The 20,878-nt window shown below is 46.4% G+C and overlaps 2 protein-coding genes across 11 annotated transcripts; one reads left to right on the forward strand and one right to left on the reverse strand.

Annotated features, from left to right (window-relative positions):
• Positions 1-12: 12 nt before the first annotated feature.
• Positions 13-8,415, forward strand: LOC125515341 (uncharacterized). Of its 10 annotated transcripts, none has more exons than XR_015608390.1 (7): positions 13-1,296; positions 2,902-2,985; positions 4,855-4,900; positions 4,990-5,073; positions 5,193-5,258; positions 5,446-5,496; positions 5,596-8,415. XR_015608390.1 is itself a non-coding variant. In XM_087528196.1 (2 exons), exons 1-2 carry the CDS (start codon positions 84-86, stop codon positions 2,916-2,918), a joined length of 1,230 nt encoding a protein of 409 aa, XP_087384322.1. In that variant the 5' UTR covers positions 13-83; the 3' UTR covers positions 2,919-3,229. The 10 variants fall into 10 exon arrangements, 1 of the variants encoding a protein (XP_087384322.1); XR_015608391.1 differs by having other exon boundaries at positions 5,193-5,231; XR_015608387.1 differs by having other exon boundaries at positions 5,193-7,874; positions 7,951-8,415.
• Positions 8,416-9,937: 1,522 nt separating this feature from the next.
• On the reverse strand, positions 9,938-11,240 carry LOC147963376 (uncharacterized). The gene is made up of 2 exons (XM_087531193.1): positions 10,450-11,240; positions 9,938-10,354 (listed from the first exon to the last, which is right to left on the reverse strand). The coding sequence occupies exons 1-2, from the start codon at positions 11,238-11,240 to the stop codon at positions 9,955-9,957; spliced, it is 1,191 nt and encodes a 396-aa protein (XP_087387319.1). The 3' UTR covers positions 9,938-9,954.
• Between the last annotated feature and the right edge of the window lie 9,638 nt (positions 11,241-20,878).

Consider the following 20,878-nt stretch of genomic DNA (forward strand, 5'->3'; position numbering starts at 1 on the left):
TTCTTCTCCTGCGCATCCCCACTCCCCATTTCCGTTTCAACCAAACCCTAACCCTAGCCCACATCCACTGGGACGGCGACGAGATGGCGCTCCGCCGCCGCGGTCCGCCGTCGGCGTCGGCGCCGCCTCTGGAGGACGAGAACCTCCTCGGCGAGATCCTCCTCCGCGTCGCCCCGCTGCCCTCCTCGCTCCTCCGCGCCTCCCTCGTCTCCAAGCAATGGGAGCGCCTCGCCGCCGCGCCCGCCTTCCACCGCCGCTTCGTCGCCCACCACCGGCAGCCCCCCATCCTCGGCGTCTTCGGGCAGCAAGGCCGGGAGCTGGTGTTCACCTCCCTCCTCGACGCTCCCGACCGCATCCCGCGGGAGCGCTTCTCGCTGCGGCCCGGCGACGAGATCGATTTCTGGGGTCTGCTCGGGTGCCGCCATGGACGTGTCCTCTTCATCAGCACGTTTCGTCGTGCGCTCCTTGTGTTCGACCCCGTCAACGGCGACCGCCTGTGCGTGGCAATTCCGCTGTATTTGGAACGGTATGTCTTTGGTGGAGCTGTGGTCTGCGCCGCCGGCGACGACCAGGGCCACGTGCACGGAGACTGCCATTCGAGCCCCTTTAAGGTGGTCCTGGTAGGCACCAGAGAGAACCACCCAGCCATAGCCTGGGTCTACTCCTCCGAGACCGGCATGTGGAGCAATCTTGTCTTCACCACAGAACCATGCGACGGTCTGATTGACGTCCATTTCCCCTGTACCCTTGTCGGCAATGTCCTTTATTGGTGGTTGTATGGGCATGACAATGGCATACTCGAGTTCGATCTGCATACCCAGACACTAGCTGTGACCGAGGGGCCTTCCCGTGTGGACATCAACTCTATCAACAGCCGGATCATCAGGGGAGAGGATGGCGGTGTTGGCGTCGCAGTATTTTCGTATCTGAGCTTGAAAATGTGGAAACGCGAGGTCAGTAGTCAGGGTATTCACACATGGCTGCTGCAGAAGATTGTTGTCTTCCACAAGATCATTGATCTTACACATCAGATCAAGGCAAGGAAGGAAGCTATAGTGGGGTACTCAGAGGATGCAGGTGCGGATCTTATATCGGTGCCTTGCTGTTCAGGTATCAGGACAGGGAAGGAAGCTATAGTGGGGTACTCAGAGGATGCTCATGCGCTTTTTATAAAGGTGTCTTGCTGTTCAGGACCCCATACCTTCATTGTTGAACTTGAGTCAATGCAGTCCAGGAAAATTAATCAAAGTTTTTTGGAGAATTCATATCATCCGTTTGCAGATTTCTTCACTGCAGGTAATTGTTTATCTTTATATCACAGAAGTAGCTGAATCAACCTATTTGTATATGGTTGTAGGAGTGTCCTTATTGTGCTTTGAAATGTTTGCTAACAACTTAGTTATCTTTTTCTTCCTCATTGACAAAATCAATTTTTTTAATATAACTGAACTGTATTTGTCCTGAAAAATAGTGGACTATTTTGACCATTTGTTTGATCATATCAGTTGTGCGAAGGTTTGCACACATTCTATACAAACTCATTGCGAGGAACCTCATGGTGTGCTGTGTGCCCACGCCAGGAACCTAGATTTGGTTCTCTGTCCTTACAATTGGTTCTTGCACCGTACAAAAAAATTATAAAATCATTGTGGAAATTGGTTGATTTGCTTAACATAAGTGTAGTCAAAGGCACCTTCATGGAAAAAAATATTGCACCTTACTTTTAAGTATACGATGCTCTTAAGGGGGCGCCATTGCTTCTGTTTACACATTTTTCATTGTAGCTAAGGATTTTCTATCGGCAATATAAAATAAAGATACCATTATATATAGCATTCTTTTGCCCAGCTCTCGATATTGTATTACTAGTAGTTACTCAAGCAGACCTTAGCTTGCTTCAGGGTCGTGCTGCTGACAATGCTTAGCATGTTATTCATGTTTAGCCCGTCCTCATCCTCCCTATTTTAACATGTTGACTGAGTATTTCGCTGAAAGCTTAAAAATTTATATTTGTGTGGCTGATAATCAATTGTTATTTGTTAAATCAGTGAAACTTGTGTCCTTGTTTTACTCACCTCTTTGTAGTTTCATACTTGTGTTTTGGACTGGATTATCCGTGTCTGATTTGGCAATCACACATTATCATTTTTTAAGGACAAATTTGTCTGTATGCCTGTTAGCTTGCATGAAAATGCCAATGATCAACAGTGTAGGTGTCATCTATGATGTGCCCCTAAATTGAGGTGTGCATTCTATTCTGTCATCTTGACATTTTTTGTGTAGTTTGTTTCATTTGTCGTTTGGCCTTGTGAAGAGGACCAAACTTCCCATGTGATATTATTCACGCTTGTTCTACCTTTTGCCCTGAAAGAAAGGTAGGCTAGCAAGTTGCTCACAAGAATCTGATCATTCAATTGCAAGAATCACCCTCCCCCCACCCCCAAAAAACAATATTATAACGCTTCCTGGAATTTTGTGTGGATGTCAAGGTGATTCTTTTTACGAAAAAGACAAGGCTGTGAGGATTATACAGCTGCTACTTGCAGTACTTCAAATGTTTGAGAGTATTGTTAGCAGCTTCAGAAGGTTCAAATAGATAACTCATTATTATGTTTGATCATACTTGGGAATTGGTCATTTCAGAACAACCTGAAAATGCGACATTACTTGAAAAGAATGTGGTACTGTCTGGATCATTTCATACTTCAGCAATTTGAGGATGGGTTAAACCCAAATTAGATGTTCAAACATGAGTTTGTTCAGCTATTTTCCTAATAATGCTAGAGTGACCTGACTTCAGAGGTTCAGTCATTAATTTCATAGTGGTGAAGTTATTTTTTTCTGATCTTTTTGAGCTATGGCTCATGCACTCGTCACTAATGGAGATTGGTTGTTGCACAGGTACTGTTCGAGCGTGAAGTACTGTTCCAGTCACTGAGCCACCACAGCGTACTGTTCCAGCCGTTGAGCCACCACAGCTGCGGGGTATAACCCTATATTGTCATACATTTGTTGAACTTTCCAATTCTGCATCTTCTGCAACTCTGCATTTTTCTTTTGACTTGGTTAATGCAATGAGATGGTTGACTCATAATAAGGGGGGCACCCTGTTGTTAGCTGTGCTAGAGAGAGAGCCTTATCACTTTGTCTCTTTATTTTGCTTGTTCAACTCAGTCAACTGTTCTGCCTATATAAATATAATACCTTATGACTAATGTCACAACAATCCTGATGCTGCGCTATACCTGGTTCATGTATTCTTTCTTTTTGTGTGGAAACAATATGTCTATGTGGTGGTTGGTACTGGCTGCCGCTTGTAGGAGATATGACCTCATTTCTTGTTGAATTCTGAAGCCATACTGGGCACTGTCTCCACTTTATCCCTAGGGCTGATGGTGCAAGTTGTGGGTAGTTTGAGTTTTTTTTTTCTGAGGGGTTGGGGGTGGGGGCGTAAATTAAACGAGTCAATAGTCGAGGGACGAAAAGTAGTCTTCTTCCTAGATAGGTCGTTAACTAGTGTGGTACAGTTAAGGATGGGATGTATACTCTCAACATGTTTATGCAATCTCACTACATGCAGTATAATACGAATGTATTACTTTCTTCAAATGGCCCTACACTTGGGCTGGGAGAGCTACCTAGTGATGGGCGATCGTGGGTTATTTAATCTGGTATTTGCTTGTTTATCGCTACTGGCCGCTCGTTTTCATCGAAGCTCATGGACTTTGGTCACTAAGTCGCTACTTCTCTACTAGCTGGGTCTCTGTTCTTGTTGGTCCCGTCGGCAGCAGCTGGGTTTCATCGCGTCGTGTGTTCTGGGGCTTGACTTTGTTTCCAACACGGCCCTTCCTCTTTTTCACATAGGCTTTTCGTCCATTGTCCCATGGATCAGCCGTGAGGCACATTGTTGTGGTTGGTAGGAGCGTCGCTTCCTGCACCCTGCAGTGCCGAAAGACATACACTGTTGTTGGGCTCTTATCCAATAGGTCATATCCCCAGTGTCCAAGTCACGTCGGTTTTTAGGTTACCTTATTTACCTTTGCTTTCCCGCACAACCCTCTCCTTTTTTGTCATGCATCAGCATGCTTCGGGTCGATGGAGAGCTGTTCCGTACTTTTCTTTCCCACCCTACTCTTCTCTGATTAAGCTGCCTAGTGCCTGCCGCTGGGCCATAGCCACTGTTGGGCCTGCACGGCAGCCGGGTGCTCCTTTCCACAGTAAGAACCAAGCGAGTGGTCAAAGCCTACCTCATGGTGAATAATAATGCTGCCCCTCTCTTCCCAACTCTGCGCTCTGTCCTTTCCTTGTCATGACGGAAGGGGGCTCATGGCGTGTAACCATCGGTTTCAGCCCCTTTCATGGAGATCAAGGCAACAAAAACCACATCCACAATGATGGACGATGGTGAATCAAGCCCATATATCCATCTAAATATTTTCCTGCTTTGTGCAGCAATCTTTCGTTCATAAATGCCAGCCATTTATAGTTTTGCTATTAAAAGATTAGAATGAAACAGACTTGCTACTGTAGTTATGACTACATTTTAGCTAAAGACCTTAATATGGTGTCCGATGTTGTCCTGTGATTGCTATGGTAGTGCGCAGGGACCCACGGCATTGTTAGTGTGTCTAAGACTATCCGCAGTAAAATTGTTAAAGGAAGCCATGACGTGCGAGAGAATGTTTTTCCTTTTCTTTTTCGGAGAGATGTTTTACTCACGTAGCTAGAAATCTGAAGTTCTTGTTATTTTGTCGGCTAGCGGCACAGATCAAAATTGTGTACATTTTGCGGAATGGAAATAGAAATCAGAATTTTGTTCAGTACAAATCTTTATTTCCTTTGTGCTTGATGCAGGTGGTCACATGATTCAGTTGATCAATAGGTTTTCTTCAGCAACCAGGTATATACTTTTCGAATTGTTTCCTTAGCATGTTTAAGCCAGGCGTAATATGCATCACCATGAATCATATGGAACTTCATCAATTGCAGTCATATGTTGATGATTTGACATGATACAGAGTTTTAAATTCATCTCCTATATGAAGACCGGAGAAAAAAAGTCAATAGTTGAATGTAAGTAAAACAATCCCGCTATGTTTTGATTCACATGACCAGCTGTTCCAAATTTCGTCTAACTGCAATCTCAAAGCTACTAAAATTCTTTTTTCATTTTGATTTTGTTCTATTATCAGCACTTGATCATACTGGTTGAATCGGAGAACAGGGGGCAGGTAAGCACTAGGTGGTAAGAAAACTAGGTGAGTAGGGGAGGGAGGCACTACCACGGACATTCTAATTTAGATTTTATCAGTCCTCACTATGTGGTAATAGAACACCAGTAAAACATGTTATTGCCTGATATTTTGTCTGATATTTTGAGCTGCCTTTTTTCATTGCCTGCTATTTTGTGCTGCCTTTTTTTTAACAACATTGGTTATTTGGCAGATGCACAGTGTGCCGTTTAATGAGGCGGGATCTTGCACTGTGGTTTTACCGGTCAGCCATTGCTCTTTTATTCTTTTCCCTTTTTGTGCTGGACCCATTTTCAGTGCCTTCCTCCCTGTTTTGAAGTTTCATTTTTTTTCTCTTTTGAAGGATATTGCGGGATGTTTAAGCATGGAAGATTCGCTAGTTTTTTCAATCTACATTTTTGACCTTTTTTGGAGCAACCGGCGGGAGCTCTGCCTTTTCATATAGAAGAGGAAAATTGGCTGCTTATAAGGAAAATTGGCCAGCTTATAAGGAAAATTTGCTGTAAACCGGTACAATTGAGCCATGCAAACCAGCCCCGAGGCTGTACCCAAGCGAGCCGACTTTTCTACCATCCAAGCAACCATAATCGACACCCAACAACACAACCTGGAGCCACCACTCCGGCTTACAAACCATCACAATTGTCCACACACCAAACGAGTCGATGACTTTGCCATCCAAGTGATCACATACCAAATGAGTCGACGACTCTGCCAGCCCAATGACCAGACTCAATACCATACATCACAAAGGCGATCTCCGGAGCCACCGCTTCAGCCTCCACACCGGCCCCGAGGCTGTGCACTTGCCTAGTTGACGCCAAAGCCGTGGGACAACCTCAACCATTGTCATCTGGTAGAAGACTGGACCTCCAAAGGTGATGCCCCAAGGGGGAAGTGATGCGAACGCCGCCGACACCCGCTCGGGGCCTAGTCAGAGCTTGAGTTTTCACTTGAAGAGCTCGAGATCCAAATGACGAGGGAGGTGAAGGGGCTCCACGACGACATCTCCAAGGAGGAGAACAACGTTGAGGACCCCGTTGTCGCTGGCATTGTTAGAAGTCAGTGCCAGGCTTTCCCCTGGAGTTCACCATACACTTGTCGCCGGTCATCTTCAACACAACAATAGCTATGGAACCCAAACAACTTGTCGCCGACAACAACCAACTTAGTGACAAACCAATGCAATAACTTGAACCGCCGTGGCCATCCCCGAACCACCCATGTGTGAGTTCTGCTACGCTGCCATCTTCCGTCCACGGCACACCAAGGAACGACACCATGGGCGCCGACATGTTGGCACCAACAACAACCAGCGTTGGTGCCCTGCCGCCCGGGGGACCCTCGACACTGTGAAACAACCATCGCATCCGGAGCCGCCACTCGAGCTTCCATGTACACCGCAACTCTCCAGGTCTAGAGCAAGACCACTCCTGCAGCCTGCTATGGCGACAGACTGCGCCTGGCCGATCCAGGAGACAAAGGGCAGATCCGGAGCATCATCAGCGACCCAGCGACCCCTCCCTGGCTGCCGCCACACAGCCCACACAACCTCCTAGGGCAGATCCGGGCATGGGAGCCTAGGTTCGGCGAGGGTCGACAGGACTGCCACACCACCCTTGTGGCTAGGATAGTCACCCTCCCGCAGCCGAGCATGGGCGCCGAAGTGCACCACCCTGACCATCACCTGAGCTTCCGCCTCCCTCGCATGTGGCCGTCTGGCGAGCTCGTCCCGGGGCCGCTGCTCTGCACGCGCTAGTCCGAGCAATGCCACACCAAACCGCGGGCCGACCACCAGAGCCTACCAACGAGAGAAAGAACTCCCCAGCACCTTTGGTAGTAGGGCATGCTGCCACCATGGTGGAGGCCGGCAGCAGCGGCAGCGAATGGGAGAGACCGGAGCTGGGGGCGCTAGGGTTGTCGCCTAGGGAGCGACGCGAGGGGAAACACAGATTTCCCCTGGTTGGATATCTGGACTCCCTTTTTATTTTAGTTCTTTTATTTTTTATTACAGTCTATTCTTGTGTCATTTTTCCTTCTTTCCATGGATTCTTTGGTCAAGAATTTGTCTTGTATTTTTTTATTTTTACTTGATTGAACGTGGATGCGATGAAAGAAGAAATTGAATTAGACTACTTTCTTACTATTTCAATTTACTAATCTGTTCTATGTAGATTTGAAGATAATACTACAATCTAGCACACTTTACGACTCCAACCAGATCCTTTCATTTAAGACATGGTTTTTTTGTATTTAATCCCTTCGTTTCTTCAGTGATTAATTGGAATTTCAATTAATCATTTTGGCTGACTACTTTTACATAAGGATGTTGCAAGTTAACATACCCAATCACTGGACTGCATTATTAATTGTTGGTTATGTTGCTCTTTTTTCATGATTGTTGCCTCCTGGCTTACTGATATTTTTTCAAATTTTGTTGTGCCTATGTGCTCAAGTGTACGTAGCCTAAAAACTTTAGTGTGCATTATTTCCTTCTTTCCGTGTGCCATGCAATCTAACCTTTGTGAACCGAAAACTCTCTAGTCGGAGAGGGCAGCTAGCCCTAGGTGCTGTCATGGAGAAGAATTACCCCAGAGGCCACCACCAATTGGAAGGGTCGAGGTTATCAGGATTTTTCTTTGAGATGGTTCAAGGTGTCAGGTTGGTAATGAGAAACAATCTGTGAATTTCATTGCAGGCTCTTGCAAACGGTATGAACGAACGATTTAAAGTGAAGACAATCTGCTGAGAGTTATCAACAATCAGAGATCAAGAACGTTCAAGGGAAATGTTAGCTGCTGCTTTTGGTTTAGTTCCACACTAGCCCTTCTTTTTGCTAATATGTACTCCCTCTAAAGAAATGCAAGAGTGTTTAGATCACCACTTTGGTGATCTAAATGCTTTTATATTTCTTTACGGAGGGAGTACGTAATACTCTTTTTTTTTCAAAAAAATTTGTAACTGTAATACTCTTGATGAATGAGTAGATGAGGTCTTGCTGTTACACAAATGTAAGCTGAAAGCTAGAACTGGCAATTATCCTTTTTACTCCATGAGTTGGAAGTCAGTTATATCATTCTTTCCTTTCAAAATTAGCAACAATTGTGTGAATAGCAACCTGGATATGAGAAATACCTAGAGATGGTGCGTATGAAGCGTCTGATATCATGTATGCATTTATTATAAAATCAATAATTTGTTATTTCTAAGGCAGCTACAAAATTGGTGTTGTTTAGTTGATAAAAGACGCATGCTGGCAGACCAGAGTTGCGCAGAAAACATCGCATGAAACTTTTGTTGGAGTGTAGCTGCTTCTCCATTAGTAGATGCACACATTCAACGCCAACTCACTTGCACAAAGAATCATGCCTACAGAAGCTATGCCCAGACGAAGAAAAAGGAAAAAAAAAGACACGAAGTGAAAACAATGGTTGAGAAAATACAACACCATTGACACCAAACATCTCTTGAAAATACAAGGACTACGATAAAGGTTCTCCAAAGCAACATCTTCAAGAAAAAAGAGATGGCGTGTAAGCGCCGTCGTTGCCCGAGCAAACCACTGAATGCCAGATTGTGGAATTTCATCTTAAAGATCAAGTCCGAGCAAACTCTAAACAATGCCTCCAACAAAGCAATGATACAAAAACATCATCATTGTCAGGTTTTTCGCCTTGGATTTTTCACCTTGGATTTTGAGACCAGTTACGCAAGAAGCACCGCCATATAGAAGTCCTCTTGAAACGTCCTCCAAATTTTGTGATAACAACAGCTACGTACGTGCACGTCCCTGGTATGAGAAATCACGCGAATGATGACCATACCTGCAAAAGCATGCATTCGGGTCATGACAAGAGACGCTCACCATAAAAGCCATTACTTATGCAGCGGAGTCGATCAGGGAAGAAGTTCACTGGAACTGCCAAAATCCCAATTCGAGACGCTCCGGCAGCCACACACCATGCTCACAAGTGGCAGCCGGTGGTAGATCTACATCAGATGACACCACCATGCGCTGCCTCTTGCTCCGCCGTCCTCACCGGCAACACCGGACCACGACACTAGCCTCTTGGTTAAGCAAAGGGCCGCCTCACAGAGATGCAGATTGTTGTCGCCCGCGAACCAAAAGAATGCGAAATCGTGACCTTTGGTGCAAAACTGACCTCCGTACGATGGGCTCACTTGCCAGTCTCGAAATGAAGCCATCGCTGCTTCACAACCTTCACTACCGCCTAAAGCTGGTGCACATACATCGCATCATGTGGCCACACAGAAACGACCGTAGGGGCCCCAACACCATAGGAGATCAACATCCACTGCCACCATGATAAGGGCGGCAGCAGCAAGATCACCACCTCACCAACCGACGCGTGCAACCCAGATATAAATGGCATAACTATATTTCCTCTTGTACAATTTGTTCCTATAAAGGAGAAGTAATATGCTGATAAAAGTCGAGGAAGGAACAAATTTTTCTTAAACGATTCCATTCAAGGACCACTGTACAAAACTGTAAGCAAAAGAATTTCTACAGCTTTGTATGACCTACCACTTTGCCGATCAATGTCTCCGTTACCTTGCCATGAAATAAGCCATGTTGTACCAACAATAAACTAATACAATGTTATTCAGAAGATGTTCATTTCGCTATATGAGTCGATCACTATTGTGCCCCAAATTAATCCATTGTACTTTAACTAAGCTACTGCTTGTTGCTTGAATGCCCTCCCATCAAATACGATGTGTATGGGAAAGACAGCCATATGCGGTCCACATGTAAGAAGCCCAAGTCTTGGACATCGGAGCTATTGAAATGATAGGCCATTACTCTTTTGGAGAGTGTGCAGAAGACGAAGATGGTCTCTTTGTTTGGATGAAACCCAAGTATAGTTCTATTGCCATAAACATCATTGATGCTGCACTTTAAGATCCACTTCACGTTATCACCTGTTTCAACGAGGTACCAAATCCGAATTCTGGGGTCATCAAGTAATGCACAATATATACCATTCTTAGATTTTCCTAAATAACGGCCGGCAAGATTTTTCCGAGAACCTTTCGGCAGCTTAATTACTTGATATTTATCATTTGACAAGTTTACTCTGCAAAAGATAAACCATGGACAAAGTTAGAATAATAACTGGCTACAAACGTAAAACAAAATAAGGTGGTAATTAAGATGCCAGTAGCCACTGACCTCATGATCACGCCACGTTGGTGGAAGTAAAGTGCTCCTTGCCAGTATGCGGCATACCAGTCATCGGACGGGAGAACGTGTAACATGCTTCTAATGGTCCCCGCGGCCTCCCCTTCACGAACAAAAGATCTCTCGTCCCACCGCTTTGTTCTCGATGAGAAGGCAAGCAAAACAAAATTCGACGGTGGCCATTCTCTCTCTAGTATGTGAGGGCCAACCAATTTGTTAATGCTTGACAAGGGAATAAAGGGAACATACTTGACTAAGAAGACCTCAAAGTGCGGTGACACCGTAGGATCAAACACCAAGTATTGGTCATGGAAGTCCATGTAACGATCTACATGATCAACATCCTCCATGCCCGGTGTACACATAACCGGAGGGGTAGGCAGATGCGTCCACTGTCGTGTGGCGGGATTAAGCACCCAGATCTCTTTAGCTGCGTCGTCCTTGAGCAGGAGGAGGCCGTTGCAGTGCTGCGTGATCGCTAAATGTTTAATGGCGTCGTGGGCATCCAAGTAGTCCAAAGGGGCGATGCTCACGGATGATGAGGCGGCCGAGAAGTATCTGGGGAGCGGCTCGCCGTTCAGGTGGACGAATATACCGGTCAGCGAGTACGAAGGGAGGTCCGCGAGCAGCCGGCGGCCGTCGATGATGGCACGCCACGCCTTGCAGACGCACCGGGACGCGGCGAGGCTGGGCGACGTCGTCCGGAGGCAGCGGAAGACATTGGCGAGCAGGTCGTCGGGTAGTTGCTGCGTCAGATCCTCCGCCGACGTCGTCCTATCCATCGTTATCTGCTGCGATCGAGTATAATGGTTCGATAGTCGATACTTATTAGGGCGTGGGAGAGTCGGATCGGACTAAATTGGGCCGGCCGAACTATCCATTGGGCTTCGATGACACAGATAACAATTCTGAGATCCTCAACTTATTCCCCTAAAAGTTTCTAAAAAAAACTTATTCCCCTAAAAACTCCTAAAAAAACTTATTCCCCTAAAAATGGAGAAAAAAAAGATCCTCAACTTGTTCACTATGTTCCGGAATTGCTTTGCCTCTTTCTTCCAATATAATCATCAGTTCTACTTATGCTAATATGCTGGTATGATAATAAACAAAAACAAAGAACAAGAGATAAGATAAAAACAAGAAACAAAAAAGACATGAGATAGATGCGCCAGGTTGCTTTATGTTATGCCTCATTGGTACTACTGCCCTAGTGCAAACAGCTGATGCTGATCTACCTAGCTTGTCGAAAGAGCACATTACCTGCAATAATTTGCAATTGTAAATCTTTATCTTAGCTTTTTTTTTGCGGAAAAAGTAACCTTTCATTAATCAAGGAGGTTCATTACAATCTAACTGGCACAACTGGCTAATTTCATCTGGTCCGTGACGGAGCCAGACGGCAGTGCGAGAAGAAACCCTGCCCATCTGAGCAAGGGTGTGAGCTACAGGATTTTGGCCTCGTCTCACATGTAACAGCACAACTTCACGTCCAGATTTCAGTAGTAGTTTTGCTTCCTCCACCATGGCTGCCATCGGGGACCTATTTGGTTCCCCATCCTTTAGCATGTTGACAGCAACGGAGCAGTCTGATTCAAGGATGAACGGCTCCTTACTCCACTCCAGAGCAAGAGCCAAGCCTTCTGCACAGGCAGCGACTTCAGCTTCGAGCGCGCTGCAGCAGGTGTGCAGGAATCGGCAAGATGAAAAAATTATGTTGCCCTCAGAACTACGTAATATCATTCCAGCTCCACCAGTTCCATCCTCCACATGGAAAGCCCCATCAATGTTTAGCTTGTTCCATCCTTCCGGCGGCCGGCTCCAGCGTGCAGGTGCGTCAACAGAGTGTGCTGGTTGTGGCCTGCTAGCGCGGCACCGGCCGTCTTGCTCCTTGGTGATCACCATCTTGCCCTTCTCAATACTTGCTTCCGGATGCTGCTTAATGCACAATAATGAATCAATGTAGCTATTCAAGAACCTCTGTGACACAGCGATAGGAGGAGCTGGCTTGTTGTGGGATATCTCATTGTGGACATGCCACGTTCTCCAGAGTGTCATGAGGACTGGTAGTCGTTCATCATCATTGCACTGATTGAGGAGGTGCAGTAGCCATTCCGGTCCATTGTGCTTGATGTCTTCCAGCTGCGGCATGCACCAGTGCTCGCTCATCGCGTGCCATAGGCCCTGGGCCATTGGGCATCTGCAGAAGACGTGGAAAGTGTCCTCACGTTCCACACCACAAAGCGCACATATATCAGATTTCACAATGTTCCTTTTAGCTTTATTTTCCAAGGTAGCAAGCGAGTTTGTAACAAGCCTCCATGCAAATACGCGTACCTTAGGAGGGGCAGAGCACCCCCACAATGCTTCCCAGACAGCACGTGTGCCGTCCGGTGCCCTGCTCGTGGCGCACAAAGATGTGCTGGTTCGCTCGTCGAGAGCAAGGCGGTAAGCACTCTGAACGGTGAAGACTCCCTTGGGGTCAGGCGCCCAGGCAAAAACATTGTCGATGCGGCGCGCCGATGGTTTGATTTGCATGATAGTGGATACATCCATGGGAAGGAAGTGGCGCTGCAGTAGCTCCCCATTCCATCTTCCGTCGTCAGCCAGGAGCTCTGACACACGCCGTAGACGACACGTACCCCTTGGTGTCACCGGCCTGTAAGACACTGGTCAGGGGAGCCAAGGGTCCCTCCAGATGCGGATATGCTCCCCGTTCCCGACGCGCCATATCAAGCCTTTCTTGAGCAGCTCGAGGCCGTAGTGGATCGCGTGCCATGTCGAAGAAGCATTACCTGAAAAAACCGTATCTTCCAAAGCACCATTAGGATAATATTTTGCTTTGAGTACCCGAGCACACAAAGACTCGGGCCGTGTGAGGAGCCTCCATGCTTGCCTCGCTAGCAAGGCCTGATTAAACAAACGGAAATCACGGAAACCCATTCCCCCTCTACACTTGGGCTCGATGATCTTGTCCCACGACATCCAGTGCACCTTCCTCTTCCCTTCTTTTGAGTCCCACCAAAAGTTTCGTACTAGCCTCGAGAGATCCTCACACACCGATGCTGGAAGTTTAAACACTCCCATGATATATGTGGGTATTGCTTGTGCGATCGACTTGATAAAAACCTCCTTCCCAGCTTGAGTGATGGTGTCACCCCATATTAAAATTCGTTGAGTGAGCCTTTCTTGCAATTTTTGAAATTTTCCTTTATGCATCCTTCCATCAGGGGTGGGCAGTCCTAGGTACTTGGACTCAAAATCAGTTTGAATAACATCCAGAACATGTCTAACCTCCTGCTGTATAGCTTCTGGGCAGCTCTCTCCAAATTGAATAGAGCATTTCTGGGGGTTTCTGTGCTGCCCAGTTGCTAGTGCATAACTAGCAATGGCCTCTTTAACAAAACTGGCCTGTTCATGATTCGCCTTGAAGAACAACAGTGTATCATCTGCGAAGAGAAGATGGGAGATCCCAGGAGCACCTCTGCAAATTTTTACTGGCTCAAGCGCACCTGTATCCACCCCATTCTTGAGGATTGCCGACAAACCATCAGCCACGAATAAGAATAAGAACGGAGAAAGGGGATCACCTTGCCGAAACCCATGCGACGGTGCAAACGAGTCCAAGATGGCTCCATTAAATTTAACTCAGTATCTCACCGAGGTAATACAAGTCATAATCCACTGTACCCATTGGCGAGCAAAGCCTAACTTTTCCATCGTTTGCTTCAAGAAGTCCCAATCCACACGATCATATGCTTTAGATAAATCAAGTTTATAAGCACAGAAGCTATTATCCTGGTTCTTTTCCTGTTGGATGAAGTGCATACACTCAAAGGCCAGCAGTGCATTATCAGTGATGAGCCGTCCCGGTACAAACACACTCTGGTAAGGTGAGATGATTTCATCAAGGATAGGTCGTAGCCTGTTGGCTAGACATTTGGCTACAATTTTGTACACAACGTTGTACAAGCTGATGGCCCTAAATTCCGTTAAACGTTGGGGGTCGGCCACTTTTGGAATAAGAACGATGACTGTTTCATTAACGCCGTGTGGCATTATTCCTGTCCGGAAGAACTCTTTCACTGCATGGATAATATCATTTTTTAAAACAGCCCAGTTCCTCTGAAAAAATCGTGCCGGGAAACCATCTTTCCCTGGAGCCTTCAAAGGACCTATCTGGAACAGGCTATCAGAAATCTCCTTCTCTGTAAACTCACCACAAAGCTTGGTGTTCATATCATTAGTAACCTTTGCCTCAAAAAGATTAACAAGGGGTTCCCGAACCAAGCCATCATCTCTAGTAAACATATTTTTAAAATATGAGTTTACCATACTTTCCATTACGACATGATCATTGTGACTCTCACCATTATCATCAAGGAGGCGCTTCACTTTATTCTTTTGTGCCCTCCAGACTGCCTTACGCTGAAAAAACTTTGTGTTTCGGTCACCATCCTTCAACCAGTCGACTCGAGAACGTTGAAGCCACAAAAGCTCCTCTCTGTATAACAATTCATTCATATGATCCTCAACTTTTCTTATTTCTTTCCTGTCAGCGTTCATGGACATTAGTTCCTCTAACTGACACCGAGATTTTTCCAGTTCACGCACTATGTTGCGAAACTTCGATTTGCTCCAAACATGCAGTTCCGTCATCAGGTCCCGGAGTCCCTGTCGAATGTCACCAAGGTGCACTCGATTCCCTGCTTTAGCCCAGGCTGTTGCCACATGTTCAGCCAAGCTCGGGTCCCTCTCCCATGCTATTTCATAGTGTCTCATGGCAGCCCTGTGCTGCTGTTCGTTTTCCTTCTCACATCTTAACACTATGGGAGCATGATCGGAACAGGGGCTGACCAAGTGTTGCACTGTAGCATCTGAAAAAATGTCCCTCCATGCATTGTTAGCCACTGCACGGTCAAGTCTTACTTTTACATTTTTCCTGCCATACCTTTTATTATCAAACGTGTAGGGGAGGCCTGCAAACCCCAAGTCAAACAACTCACAAACTTCTAGTGCATCCCTAAAGGCAATCATCTGCTGTTCATTTCGTTTGGATACTGATAGGTGTTCAAACTGCCAAAGCGCTTCATTAAAATCCCCTATCACACACCATGGCAAATCAGTCTGTACCCTCAGACTTTGGAGCTTAGACCACATGAGATGTCTATCTTCCACTCTCGGTTCACCATAAACACATGTCAAGCGCCACAAGGGGTCATTCGGAGAGACACGGATATGAGTGTCAATATAGCGTTCATTTGTTTCTTTGACATCCACATATAACTGATCGGACCAGAACAGAGCCAGACCACCACTAAGGCCATCACTATCAGAACCAGCAAAACCACTTAAGCCTAACCTCCCTCGAAGGCGACGAACTTTTTCAGCTTTTTGCCTAGTTTCACACAGAAAGACCAAATTTGCTTTACCGGACCTTATAAGACCCACTACATCACGAACCGTCGGTTTGTTGGCCACACCCCGACAGTTCCAACTGATGCAATTCATTGCTCCTGACGGGGCACCACAATTGGCCCCGTCAGTTCACCAGCGGCCCCATGGCTGGTTGCCTCCATGTCCACCATACTGTCCACCTTCATCATTCCCTCTGCTAGCTGCTCCATGTCCTGCATGCTCTTTTCCCTGCCGTTTTCATGATTTCCCCCATCAGTGGGTCTGCCTTGAGAACCTGCATGATCAGCTTGCATGTCCACCTCTTTCTGCTGGGCTGCAAGCTTGCCCAGTACAGGATATGTTTCCTCCTTTTGATCTTCCCCTTCCTGATCAGCCAAGTCACCCATAGCCAAAACTTCTTCTCCCTCCTGGTCTTCCCCTTCCTTTGCTAATTTTCCTTTCAAATCAACAAATTTCTTCAGTATTCCTTGGTCCGCTGCAGCGAGCGCAGGTGCCATTGGATACGCCACCACAGTGCCCTCGATTTCCCCTTCTGCCGGCTTCGGGCGGGCAGCATCCACAAGGGGAGCCCCATAATCGCACCCACCGATTTCCAGGTACACCTTCGGCACTACAGGTGTGCTTTCCATCATGATCCCCTGCATCAATATCGTTGTTCTCGTCTTCGTTCTGAAGATCCGATCTGGTGGCTTACATCGATCAGGTGGAACGCGCGGATCGGTGTGTGATCCGCCCAGAACCCTAGACCCCCTTCCATTGGACGAGACCAGGGCGCCCCAATACTGGAAAGAGGTGTGAGTATCGGCGGCGGCTTTGGACTCCCGTCTCCCATCCTGTTCTTTCTCAGATCGATCTACAGCGTGGTCACCAAGGGCTCGGAGCCCCAGCGACGGAAGGGCGGACAGAGCCGCCAACGGTCCATAGTGCGTCCGGGGGACACACATGGAAACATCGCCGGCGGGCGCGAGGACCCGGCCAGGCGTATGTGGCGGCGGGGCGGAAGTCGCCCCGAGATCGCCCATCGTATGTGTGGCTACCACAAGGATGGTATAAGCTGATTTTCTTAGCTAAACAAAAAAGTGAATAATTTCTTGCTATAGGCCCTTATCCCAGAAAATGACGATTTTTTTAGCTCAGATATTACATGAAACTAATTATGTAACCCCCCTCCCCCCCACGTTCTAAAATAAGTGTTGTGGTTTTAGTTCAACACTAGAACCACGACACTTATCTCGCTCTTTGCAAGACAGATAGACCGCTCGCCTAAAGAGCAACCTGAATGTGGGTCAGCCAAATATAGTGATTTTGGCTTCATTCTTGTGCAGCTTGCTTGTGAACTTTTGTTTCCAGGGAAAAACAGAGCGGGAAGCACTTCTTTTTTCAAAAAAAGTTTCCCTTTCCGAGAAGCGCAGCTTCTCTGCGCTTCTCGCGTAAGCAAATTTGTGCCCCCTCGAAAAGCAAATATGTGCTTCTCGTGGAAGAAAAAAAAATAGAGAATGTTAAGCGTGCGGACCCTATGAGTTCGAGAACTATGTAGACATGACCGAGACTCATCTCCGTTCAATAACCAATAGCAGAACCTGGATGCTCATATTGGCTCCTACATATTCTACGAAGATCTTCATCGGTCAAACCGCATAGCAACATACATTGTTCCCTTTGTTATCGGTATGTTACTTGCCCGAGATTCGATCGTCGGTATCTCAATATCTAGTTCAATCTCGTTACCGGCAAGTCTCTTTACTCGTTCCGTAATGCAACATCCCGTAACTAACTCATTAGTCACATTACTTGCAAGGCTTATAGTGATGTGCATTACGGAGAGGGACCAGAGATACCTCTCCGATACACGGAGTGACAAATCCTAATCTCGATCTATGCCAACTCAACAAACACCATCGGAGACACCTGTAGAGCATCTTTATAGTCACCCAGTTATGTTGTGACGTTTGATAGCACACTAAGTGTTCCTCCAATATTCGGGAGTTGCATAATCTCATAGTCATAGGAACATGTATAAGTTATGAAGAAAGCAATATCAACAAACTAAACGATCATCGTGCTAAGCTAACGGATGGGTCAAGTCAATCACATCATTCTCTAATGATATGATCCCGTTACTCAAATGACAACTCTTTGTCCATGGCTAGGAAACTTAACCATCTTTGATTAACGAGCTAGTCAAGTACAGGCATACTAGTGACACTTAGTTTGTCTATGTATTCACACATGTACTAAGTTTCCAGTTAATACAATTCTAGCATGAATAATAAACATTTATCATGATATAAGGAAATATAAATAACAACTTTATTATTGCCTCTAGGGCATATTTCCTTCAATCGACCACAACGGTCGGCATCGTGGCTTTCTTTTGGAACACCCTCGCATTCCTCTCGTTCCACAGCTCCCATGATACAAGCATTAGAAGAGAGGACATGGCCTTCCTCTTGTGACCTCGTCCAAGGACAGTCTTCTCCCACCATTGCTTGATTGTGGGGATCCCAGCCCAGGCGTCGACATCCAACTCTGGAACGTCGAGCCAACACTTAACCGCATTCCAAATGCGTGTGGAGAACCTGCAATGCAAGAGGAAGCGCGCCGCCGTCTCAGGCTCCCTCTTCCAGAGTTGACATAAGTTACAATATGGCCATCCTCTCCTCTGAAGCCGATCCGTCGTCCAAACCCGATTCATGATAACAAGCCATGCAAAGAATTTGCACTTGGGAGGCCCCCAATTGCCCCCAAACAACCCGTGTCATGTTGGAGGCCACAGTCCCCTCGAATTGTGCCTTGTAGGCCAATGACAAAGTGTAAACTCCATTGGCCGTGAGGTTCCAAACTATGTCATCAGCCATGTCATCATGCAGCTGTATGTGCCGAATCATCTCCCAAATTGCGCAAAATTGCTCAATATGCCGCACCTCCAGTCCGTCAGACATGTTGATCCATTGGATCCAATTACAGTCCTAAAGGGCATCCCTAACCAACTTGTTCTTGTTTGCAGAGATCGCAAAAATGGATGGAGCTATATCTTTGGGTTCCTTCCTTCCCTCCAGCCAAGGGGAGTGCCAAAACTTCGCCTTCCGGCCATCCCCCACAGTGATAGTTGAGGCAGCATAAAAAGGCTCTATCTAGCTCTTTCCACTCGTACCAGAGCCACCTCAATCGCAGAGCACGAGCAAACATATTCAGGTCAAGGACACCCAAGCCACCAAGCCCCTTTGGTCTGCATACCAGCCTCCAACTAACCTTGCATTGCCCACCAGAGACTTTATCAGATCCTGTAAGTGCATCTAGTGCCCCTTAGTGATTTTGGTGTATTGAAAACTTATAGGTTAAGGGACTGATGCGTTTGTGAGTGTACACGGGTCTATAAGTCTATGAGGAGTTTGATATTTACAGTGAAAGTCGACCCCTAAAATGAAGTTCTTCGACTGAAGACTTTCTAAAGACTTTGAAAGTGAAGAAATTTGTGTGACCTTGAAGACTTGGTATTCATTCGAGGAACATGGAGCGTGAAGACTTTTGTTTTCGTAGTTTCATTTTCTCTTTCTTGAGTCATAGGAAACACCGTACTGTTAAAGGGGGTCGAGGAAATACTAAGGAAAAATTTCCATGCGATGCTCAACTCAAAATCCTACACCTACCAATCCCTTCGAGTGAAGCCATTGAAAATCTCATACAGTTCAGTCATATTCTTCAGTGACAGAGACGAAATTCTTCTAGTCTCTGAGGAATTTGTTCTGACTGAGGAGTTAGGAATTCGCTAGTGCGGACTGCCTACACCGTGAGGAACATGATAGCCCTGAGGAATTTGATACTCAAAATTCCGACCGTTGCTATGCTATGCATCAGCTATCCCAAAATATCTACCCACCTAACAGTCATATCATTGAAGGGCATTTATGTCTTATCATGACGGGCTGCTCCCTAGGCTATAAATAGCCGCCCCCTACAACCACTAGCTGGTTGGCTGCTCCGAGAGAAACTGACACTTGTCATTTGAGAGCATCCCATCCTCCAAGGACTTTGAGTGAAAATCATCAAGTGAGGAAAACCCAAACCCAAACACCTACAAACCCAAAGTGATTGAGCATCACTGAAGAGATTGATCCTGCGTGGATCCGACGCTTGTTACCTTTGAAGACTGTGCATCTTCCAGACGGTTAGGCGTCATGGTCTAGAGCATCCAAGAGGAAATTGTGGATCGCCGAGTGACCGAGTCTGTGAAGGTTTGGAAGTCACCTGAAGACTTACCACGAGTGATTGGGCGAGGTCTGTGTGACCTTAGCTCAAGGGGAATACGGTGAGGAATAAGTGTCCTGAGCTGCGTGTTCAGGACTGGGTGTCCGGGACTGTGTGTCCTCAGGTTTAAATACCTAGCCACCCTAACCAGACGTACAACTATCACAACAGTTGGAACTGGTCTACCAAATCATTGTCTTCACCAAGCTACCTGGTTCCATTTCCTCAACCCTTCCATTTCATCATTTCTGTGTTGTGTGCTTGTTCATATCTGTTTGAAGACTTTGACTGAAGACTTTCTCTATTTCCTCAGTTCAATTTCTTCAGCCTGTTTGTCTTATCCTGTGTTTACGCTTTCTGTACTCTGTGCTTGTTTTTCTTTTCATCATGAAGACCATGCTCATGCACTGTTATGTTTACTTCTGAGTACTTATTCCCCTGCAAGTAGTTCTTCACTCAGGAATTTCCTCACCCTGAAACTCCTCAGTGAAGAATTCATAAAAATTGCCTATTCACCCCCCTCTAGTCGATATAACGCACTTTCAGATCCTGCCCATGGAAAAGCCCTCTGAATCTTCTTGAGGGCGCCGACTGTGCTCTCTGGTAGCTTAATTGCAGTAGCATGAAAGGTTGCCTGGGACACAAGGATAGATTTAACCAACTCCGTGCGCCCAATAGCCGTAATAAATTGGCCTTGCCAAGGCACAAGCTTTCCTGCGGCCTTGTCCACTAAGTGTTGTAGGTCAATCTTCCTGAG

Source organism: Triticum urartu, chromosome 6A, assembly GCF_056163025.1.
Source record: "Triticum urartu cultivar PI428250 chromosome 6A, HENAU_Tu73, whole genome shotgun sequence".
Lineage (NCBI taxonomy): Eukaryota > Viridiplantae > Streptophyta > Magnoliopsida > Poales > Poaceae > Triticum > Triticum urartu.

Bases quoted from the DNA above. Each gene is read 5' to 3' on its own strand.
- LOC125515341 (XM_087528196.1), top strand. From the start codon at position 84: ATGGCGCTCCGCCGCCGCGGTCCGCCGTCGGCGTCGGCGCCGCCTCTG.
- LOC147963376 (XM_087531193.1), bottom strand. From the start codon at position 11,240: ATGGATAGGACGACGTCGGCGGAGGATCTGACGCAGCAACTACCCGAC. The intron at 10,355-10,449 runs GTCAGTGGCTAC...TATCTTTTGCAG, and splicing joins CAACGTGGCGTGATCATGAG to AGTAAACTTGTCAAATGATA.